Raw genomic sequence first — 9,752 nt, 5'->3', positions numbered from 1 at the left:
GTGATGTTTGTATTACTTTCAAAACGCCAGAAAAACTTAAAATAACAATCAGTCAGAGAAAGACTTAAGATAGATACCAAAGGAGCTACAAAGTTTATACATGTATTTTAGAAATTTGATTCAATAGCTTTATGCATTCAATTTTAGTAAATCTAAAAGTAAACATATTTTTAATTTACATTTATTATAGTGACATTTATAAAACTATCACATAGTTATTAAATTAATCTAAAGCCCCACTATTGTAATGTAAAACGTGTGTTTGATTCACAACTTAAAATAATCAAAAATAAACAGCAGAACCAGATTTACTAGTATATTTTTAAAATAGCAAATATGTGCAAAATATAATAGTTTTATGTCAAGAGGATTATGGTCACGCTTGTTTTGAATGTTAGGTAAGTTGACTTTAATTCAAAGCTTGACATGATTTATTTTAATTGGACAGGGAGTCCTAACGATAATATTGAAATCGATTTTTGTGAGCCAAACTGAAAATCTTGTACCTCTGTGGTCTATACACAATATGTATATGAGTATAGAAATTTTAAAATTAAAATCATTAAAATCCAATATCTAGATTGAGATCAACATTATCTTTGACTTCCGAGCGAATAAAATAAAAAAGTTTGTAACACTAATTGTGGAAAAACAGAGAACTTTTGGGACGTGTAAAGTCAATATCTTTTGTTTCCAATGTTATCAAAATAAACGTAAATTAGGTGAAAAACAAATTTGTTTGCTGGAATTGTCACAAACGTTCATTTTAAAAAAAAACTGAATTAAACAACATGTTCTAAACAAAATTATTCTAAATGTAAATTAAAACTTTTAGATTTGGTATTAAAATGTACCAAACTACCTAACTAGACTATATTACATATTGAGTCACGTATGGCACGTACTATTGTTCATAGAGAGCTGATTAAGAGCCAAAACACAATACGCCATTTATTTTGCCACTTTTCTCAATTTTCAGTGTTCTAGCACACACTAGGAATTGACGTGACATAAACAAAAATCTACATATACGATAAAATTGATTGTTACAGACGTAGATTTACGCAAAGTACTACATTTACTTTGGAATTAACTATAACAATGGTACTTTAAGAGAGAAGTTATTTAAGTGGTGATGTCAATGCAGACTATCTCAGATCAGTTCGACATGTGCCCAAAAACATAATGCAGTTGAAAGTGATTTTAAGTGTTTTAATATTAGTGTATTTTTCAAACGCTGACGTAAGTACTTTTTGTATTTAAAATAGTAATAATTGACATATCTCAAGGCTTCTGTGTAAAAGAATCGATTACTCACATGTAAAATATAAGAATTTTAGAGTTGTAAAGAAACTATTTGATTATAGGCCGTCTGTATAAAATGCGGGGAAGAAGAGGAAGTCATATTGAATTGTTATGGCAAAACATTCAGATGCATTAACGAAACGAATTACTTCGAATGCGCCAATTATGGACCCATAACTTTGGCATTTTCGAGACAAACGATCCAAACATGTCCCGTAGGACTAATCTGTAGCGACGCAAATAAATGGGAATGTGTGGCACCTTCAGAAAGTAGTACTACAACAGAATGTCCACCCGAAGATGACTCGACAATAGTGACCACAACATTGGGATCCTTATCGACCAAAAGCTCATCCAATCATACTGATGTTACCTTTACTGTTACCACAGAAGTAAGTCCAGCCACCGTAACATCGCAAGGCACAACATCTGGAAGTTCAGGTTCTGTTTCAACTACAGAAACTGCAAATACTGATGAATCTGAAATTACGACAATACGGGAACCCAGTACATCAAGTGTCACTCAAAGTAGCCCAGGCACTGTAAGTTCAACTTCTATTCCGACAACCACAACAGAAGAAGACGTTGTTAGTACTGTTGAATCAGACACTACTACAACACAGGGATCCCATCCATCACTACCAAATGGTAGCAGTACTGTTGTGCCATCAAGCGCCTCTGAAGGTAGCAGTGAATCAGAAAATTTAAGTACTGTTTCAAGTACAACTCCAAAAGAAGAAGTTGATACTACCGTTGAATCCCAAACTACTAGTCAATCATCAAACACTTCTCAAGGTAGCGGTGGATCTAAAAGTTCAACGTCAGTGCCGACAGCTACAACTGAAGCAGAAGAAGTTAGCACTACTATTGAATCCGAAACCACTCCGACATCTGAAGGTAGCGGTGGATCTGAAGGTTCAAATACTGTTTCCAGCACAACTACAGAAAAAGTCGTTACTACCGTTGAATCTGAATCAAGTACTGCTCCATCACAATCTTCAAACTCCACTGAAAGCAGTGCAAGCTCTGAAACCTCAACTTTAGTGTCAACAACAACAACATCAGGAGATAATACTACCACTGAATCTGAGACAACCACAGCCCCAGAAGATAGTACGTCTGATAGTTCAGTAACCATTAAAACTACAGAAAAGGACGTTAGAACTACTGGTAAATCCGAAACGACCACAATTCCAGGATCAAGTACTTCTCAGAGTAGCGATGTATCAGAAGGTTTAACAACAGTGCCGGCAGCTACAACTGAAGCAGAAGAAGTTAGTACTACTGTTGAAGCCGAAACTACCACACGAAGAACCACTACGGCATCAAACGCCTCTGAAGGTACTGGTGGATCAGATAATTCAAGTACCGTCCCTAGTACAACTACAGAAGAAGTTATTACTGCCGTTGATTCCCAAACTACTAGTCAATCATCAAACACTTCTCAAGGTAGCGGTGGATCTAAAAGTTCAACGTCAGTGCCGACAGCTACAACTGAAGCAGAAGAAGTTAGCACTACTATTGAATCCGAAACCACTCCGACATCTGAAGGTAGCGGTGGATCTGAGGGTTCAAATACTGTTTCCAGTACAACTACAAAAGAAGAAGAAGTCGGTACTACCGTTGAATCCGAATCAAGTACTACTCCACAATCTTCAAACTCCACTGAAAGCAGTGCAAGCTCTAAAACCTCGACTTTATTGTCGACAACAACAATATCAGAAGATGATACTACTACTGAATCTGAGACTACTAAAGCCCCAGAAATTAGTACGTCTGATAGTTCAGTAACCATTAGAACTACAGAAAAGGAGATTGGAACTACTGGTAAATCTGAAACAACCACAATTCCAGGAGCAAGTACCTCATTAAGCACTTCTCAGAGTAGCGATGTATCAGAAGGTTTAACAACACTGCCACCAGCTACAACTGAAGCAGAAGAAGTTAGTACTACTGTTGAAGCCGAAACTACCACACGAAAAACCACTGCGGCATCAAACGCCTCTGAAGGTACTGGTGGATCAGATAATTCAAGTACTGTCCCTAGTACAACTACAGAAGAAGTTATTACTGCCGTTGATTCCCAAACTACTAGTCAATCATCAAACACTTCTCAAGGTAGCGGTGGATCTAAAAGTTCAACGTCAGTGCCGACAGCTACAACTGAAGCAGAAGAAGTCAGCACTACTGTTGAATCCGAAACCACCACACAAGGAACCACTCTGACATCTGAAGGTAGTGGTGGATCTGAAGATGCAAATACTGTTTCCAGTACAACTACAGAAGAAGAAGTCGCTACTACCGTTGAATCTGAATCAAGTACTACTCCATCACAATCTTCAAACTCCACTGAAAGCAGTGCAAGCTCTGAAACGTCAACTTTAGTGTCAACAACAACAACATCAGAAGATAATACTACTACGTCTGATAGTTCAGTAACCATTAAAACTACAGAAAATGAGGTTAGGACTACTGGTAAATCCGAAACGACCACAATTCCAGGATCAAGTACTTCATCAAGCACTTCTCAGAGTAGCGATGTATCAGAAGGTTTAACAACACTGCCACCAGCTACAACTGAAGCAGAAGAAGTTAGTACTACTGTTGAAGCCGAAACTACCACACGAAAAACCACTACGGCATCAAACGCCTCTGAAAGTACTGGTGGATCAGATAATTCAAGTACTGTCCCTAGTACAACTACAGAAGAAGCTATTACTGCCGTTGATTCCCAAACTACTAGTCCGTCATCAAACACTGCTCAAGGTAGCGGTGGATCTAAAAGTTCAACGTCAGTGCCGACAGCTACAACTGAAGCAGAAGAAGTTAGCACTACTATTGAATCCGAAACTACTCCGACATCTGAAGGTAGCGGTGGATCTGAGGGTTCAAATACTATTTCCAGTACAACTACAGAAGAAGTCGGTACTACCGTTGAATCCGAATCAAGTACTACTACACAATCTTCAAACTCCACTGAAAGCAGTGCAAGCTCTGAAGCTTCAACTTTAGCGTCTACAACAACAACAACATCAGGAGATAATTCTACTACTGAATCTGAGACAACCACAGCACCAGAAGTTAGTACGTCTGATAGTTCAGTAACCATTAAAACTACAGAAAAGGAGGTTAGGACTACTGGTAAATCCGAAACGACCACAATTCCAGGATCAAGTACTTCTCAGAGTAGCGATGTATCAGAAGGTTTAACAACAGTGCCCACAATTACAACTGAAGCCGAAGAAGTTAGCACTACTCTTGTATCGGAAACCACTACAGGAGGAACCACTCCGACATCTGAAGGTAGCGGTGGATCTGAAGGTTCAAATACTGTTTCCAGTACAACTACAGAAGAAGAAGTAGCTACTACCGTTGAATCTGAATCAAGTACTACTCCAACACAATCTTCAAACTCCACTGAAAGCAGTGCAAGCTCTGAAACTTCAACTTTAGCGTCTACAACAACCACATCAGGAGATAATACTACTACTGAATCTGAGACAACCACAGCACCAGAAGTTACTACGTCTGATAGTTCAGTAACCATTAAAACTACAGAAAAGGAGGTTAGGACTACTGGTAAATCCGAAACGACCACAGTTCCAGGATCAAATACTTCATCAAGCACTTCTCAGAGTAGCGATGTATCAGCAGGTTTAACAACACTGCCAACAGCTACAACTGAAGCAGAAGAAGTTAGTACTACTGTTGAAGCCGAAACTACCACACGAAAAACCACTACGGCATCAAACGCCTCTGAAGGTACTGGTGAATCAGATAATTCAAGTACCGTCCCTAGTACAACTACAGAAGAAGTTATTACTGCCGTTGATTCCCAAACTACTAGTCAATCATCAAACACTGCTCAAGGTAGCGGTGGATCTAAAAGTTCAACGTCAGTGCCGACAGCTACAACTGAAGCAGAAGAAGTTAGCACTACTATTGAATCCGAAACTACTCCGACATCTGAAGGTAGCGGTGGATCTGAGGGTTCAAATACTATTTCCAGTACAACTACAGAAGAAGAAGAAGTCGGTACTACCGTTGAATCCGAATCAAGTACTACTCCACAATCTTCAAACTCCACTGAAAGCAGTGCAAGCTCTGAAACTTCAACTTTAGCGTCTACAACAACAACAACATCAGGAGATAATACTACTACTGAATCTGAGACAACCACAGCACCAGAAGTTAGTACGTCTGATAGTTCAGTAACTATTAAAACTACAGAAAAGGACGTTAGAACTACTGGTAAATCCGAAACGACCACAATTCCAGGATCAAGTACTTCATCAAGCACTTCTCAAAGTAGCGATGGATCAGAAGGTTTAACGACAGTTCCCACAGCTACAACTGAAGCCGAACAAATCAGCACTACTGTTGAATCCGAAACCACTACACAAGGAACCACTCCGACATCTGAAGGTAGCGGTGGATCTGAAGGTTCAAATACTGTTTCCAGCACAACTACAGAAGAAGTCGTTACTACCGTTGAATCTGAATCAAGTACTGCTCCATCACAATCTTCAAACTCCACTGAGAGCAGTGCAAGCTCTGAAGCCTCAACTTTAGTGTCAACAACAACAACATCAGGAGATAATACTACCACTGAATCTGAGACAACCACAGCCCCAGAAGATAGTACGTCTGATAGTTCAGTAACTATTAAAACTACAGAAAAGGACGTTAGAACTACTGGTAAATCCGAAACGACCACAATTCCAGGATCAAGTACTTCTCAGAGTAGCGATGTATCAGAAGGTTTAACAACAGTGCCGACAGCTACAACTGAAGCAGAAGAAGTTAGCACTACTCTTGAATCGGAAACCACTACAGGAGGAACCACTCCGACATCTGAAGGTAGCGGTGGATCTGAAGGTTCAAATACTGTTTCCAGTACAACTACAGAAGAAGAAGTAGCTACTACCGTTGAATCTGAATTAAGTACTACTCGATCACAATCTTCAAACTCCACTGAAAGCAGTGCAAGCTCTGAAACTTCAACTTTAGCGTCGACAACAACATCAGGAGATGACACTACTACTGAAACTGTGACTACCACATCCCCAGAAGTTAGTACGTCTGATAGTTCAGTAACCATTAAAACTACAGAAAAGGAGGTTAGGACTACTGGTAAATCCGAAACGACCACAGTTCCAGGATCAAATACTTCATCAAGCACTTCTCAGAGTAGCGATGTATCAGCAGGTTTAACAACACTGCCAACAGCTACAACTGAAGCAGAAGAAGTTAGTACTACTGTTGAAGCCGAAACTACCACACGAAAAACCACTACGGCATCAAACGCCTCTGAAGGTACCGGTGGATCAGATAATTCAAGTACTGTCCCTAGTACAACTACAGAAGAAGTTATTACTGCCGTTGATTCCCAAACTACTAGTTCGTCATCAAACAGTTCTCAAGGAAGCGGTGGATCTAAAAGTTCAACGTCAGTGCCGACAGCTACAACTGAAGCAGAAGAAGTTAGCACTACTATTGAATCCGAAACCACTCCGACATCTGAAGGTAGCGGTGGATCTGAGGGTTCAAATACTATTTCCAGTACAACTACAGAAGAAGAAGAAGTCGCTACTACCGTTGAATCTGAATCAAGTACTACTCCAACACAATCTTCAAACTCCACTGAAAGCAGTGCAAGCTCTGAAACTTCAACTTTAGCGTCTACAACAACATCAGGAGATGACACTACTACTGAAACTGGGACTACCACATCCCCAGAAGTTAGTACGTCTGATAGTTCAGTAACCATTAAAACTACAGAAAAGGAGGTTAGGACTACTGGTAAATCCGAAACGACCACAGTTCCAGGATCAAATACTTCATCAAGCACTTCTCAGAGTAGCGATGTATCAGCAGGTTTAACAACACTGCCAACAGCTACAACTGAAGCAGAAGAAGTTAGCACTACTGTTGAATCCGAAACCACCACACAAGGAACCACTCTGATATCTGAAGGTAGCGGTGGATCTGAAGGTTCAAATACTGTTCCCAGTACAACTACAGAAGAAGAAGTAGCTACTACCGTTGAATCTGAATTAAGTACTACTCGATCACAATCTTCAAACTCCACTGAAAGCAGTGTAAGCTCTGAAACTTCAACTTTAGCGTCTACAACAACCACATCAGGAGATAATACTACTACTGAATCTGAGACAACCACAGCACCAGAAGTTAGTACGTCTGATAGTTCAGTAACTATTAAAACTACAGAAAAGGAGGTTAGAACTTCTCAGAGTAGCGATGTATCAGAAGGTTTAACGACAGTGTCCACAGCTATAACTGAGGCAGAAGATAGCACTACTGGTGAATCCGAAAATACCACACAAAAAACCAATACGACATCAAGCGCTTCTGAAGGTAGCGGTGCATCAGAAAATTCAAGTACTATTCCCAGTACAACTACAGAAAAAGATGTTGGTACTACCGTTGAATCTGAGACTACAATACGAGAAACCACTACTTTGTCAAGCAATTCTGAAGGTAGTGGTGGATCAGAAACTCCCACATTGTTGCCCACAACAATTGAAGAAATTGGTACTACTGTTGAATCCGCAACAAGTACTACCCAAGAAGCCATTGTATCAACAAGTACTACTCAGAGTAGCGGTGAATCAGGAAGCTCAACTTCATCAGTGTCTACTACAACAACATCAGAAGAAGTTGGTAGTACTGTTAAGTCTGAAGCTACTACGTTAAAGACATCTAGTACGTCATCAAGAACAACTCAGAGCAGCGGCGAATTAGACAATTCAACTTCAACGTCAATCACGACCACAGAAGGAGAGGAAGTTGGCACTAGTGTTACATCTGAAACAAGTACCACCCAAGGTTCTAGTACATCCTCAAGTGTAACTCAAAATAGTTCAGATACAACAACAACTACAGAAGGTGAAATACGTACTACTACTGAATTGGAAAGCAGTACGGCCCAGGAATTCCGTTCATCACCAATTGCTACTGCCAGTAGCGATAATTCAGATGAATCATCTTCACTGCCGACAACAACAGAGGGCGAAGTTGGAACTGTTAGTGAATCCGAAACTACCACAGCAGAAGCTTCAAGTACTTCAAGGGCTACCGAAGGTAGTGGTGAATCTGAAACTAGTAGTGCCACTCAGAGTACAGTATCTGAAGTTGATAGTTCTAAAACAGAACAAGAAATTTCTTCAACTCCAGTGCTCGAAACAACTGCAGCAGATGAATCAACCTCACCTGGTAGCACCGAGAAAGGTTCTTCTACATTGGGAGAAATCTCTACTTCTATTGCGCCCGGTTCATCCGATAGTTCTACCAGTAGAACTACAACAGTGGGAAGTGGAGAAGGAGATTGGACTACTTCTATAACAGAAGAAGGGACTTCTGAAATAACAACAGAAGAACCGATCTCAAGCGAAAGTTCTACTGGTCAAACCATTGAAAGTGATTCAACGTCAGATAGTACAACACTCAGTACAACCTCTTCATCTGGAATTCCAGCCTTCAAATGTCCAGGTGGTGGAAAATATGCAGACACGTCAGATTGTTCAGAGTACCATTTATGTATCGACTTAGGAAACGAGCTAATTGACTTAGAAGGATACTGTCCTAAAGGAACTTTGTTTGATTCCTACTCTTTAACATGCACCACCTCTCCAGTGCAATGTCCTGGAGAACCAAGTCTTAATTGTACCGAAGAAGGTACCTTTGCACATCCGCAAAAGTGCAATCGGTACTACTCCTGTAGCTGGAATTATATTTACGAAAAATTCGACTTGAAACAATACTTGTGTCTGGCTAATCAAGCCTACGATGAAAAAGAACAAAGTTGCGTTACGTCACTTTCTTGTGTCTCTGATACGTCAGAAGAGTTTCAATGTAGTGATGTTGGAAATTTCCCATCTGAATTAAATTGCAAGGAGTTCTACTCTTGCGAGTTGGATGCTAATAACACTTTGGTTAAAGTTAATAAAACTTGCGGTGAAAATGCCTTGTTTGATAGAGTTAAAGAAAAGTGCCGCATAACATGTTTAGTAACAAATTGTCCTTATAATAATATTGATATTCAATAAATTTTACGTCTGGTTTAACATGTGATTTTAATTGTAATAAGAAATTTATTTTGTAATTTCTATTTATAAAATAATAGTATATATTTGTGTAGCTTTAATAATAAATACTCATTAGTATGTTGGGATATTACCTTTAATGATCCAATTCAAATTTGTCATCAGAAACAACAATAATTACTGAGACCTTTCGTCATTTTCTACGCTTCGAGACCGGATAAACTTTTCATATAAACACGGTTCGCATGCATGTTGCAACTTTTAACAAGCATTCTCAGACTTGGTACGTAGACGTACATTCTTTCCTTTGATAACGCTACTATTATGTGTAATTAATGTAGGTTGGTGTTACAACGCGTTTAGTCAAGAATTAGCACGGAT

General features: G+C 39.4%; 1 protein-coding gene across 5 annotated transcripts; it reads left to right on the top strand.

Moving 5' to 3' along the window:
- The first annotated feature begins 1,084 nt into the window (after nucleotides 1-1,084).
- On the top strand, nucleotides 1,085-9,491 carry LOC145730064 (uncharacterized). Of its 5 annotated transcripts, none has more exons than XM_081981048.1 (4): nucleotides 1,085-1,242; nucleotides 1,368-2,220; nucleotides 2,857-2,874; nucleotides 4,174-9,491. In XM_081981048.1, the coding sequence occupies exons 1-4, from the start codon at nucleotides 1,186-1,188 to the stop codon at nucleotides 9,372-9,374; spliced, it is 6,129 nt and encodes a 2,042-aa protein (XP_081837174.1). In that variant the 5' UTR covers nucleotides 1,085-1,185; the 3' UTR covers nucleotides 9,375-9,491. The 5 variants fall into 5 exon arrangements, with proteins under 5 accessions (XP_081837174.1, XP_081837173.1, XP_081837175.1 ...); XM_081981047.1 differs by having other exon boundaries at nucleotides 1,368-2,874; nucleotides 4,174-4,191; nucleotides 4,609-9,491; XM_081981049.1 differs by having other exon boundaries at nucleotides 1,368-2,874; nucleotides 4,174-6,183; nucleotides 6,832-9,491.
- Nucleotides 9,492-9,752: the final 261 nt, after the last annotated feature.

Source organism: Ips typographus, linkage group LG6, assembly GCF_016097725.1.
Source record: "Ips typographus isolate SLU linkage group LG6, UJ_Ityp_2.0, whole genome shotgun sequence".
Lineage (NCBI taxonomy): Eukaryota > Metazoa > Arthropoda > Insecta > Coleoptera > Curculionidae > Ips > Ips typographus.
This window is presented reverse-complemented; position numbering and strand designations above follow the sequence as displayed.

Coding starts and splice junctions, on each gene's coding strand:
- LOC145730064 (XM_081981045.1), top strand. CDS start 1,186: ATGCAGTTGAAAGTGATTTTAAGTGTTTTAATATTAGTGTATTTTTCA. Junction 1,243..1,367: donor TGTATTTTTCAAACGCTGAC/GTAAGTACTTTT, acceptor ATTTGATTATAG/GCCGTCTGTATAAAATGCGG. Junction 2,875..4,173: donor AGGTAGCGGTGGATCTGAGG/GTTCAAATACTG, acceptor CGACATCTGAAG/GTAGCGGTGGATCTGAGGGT.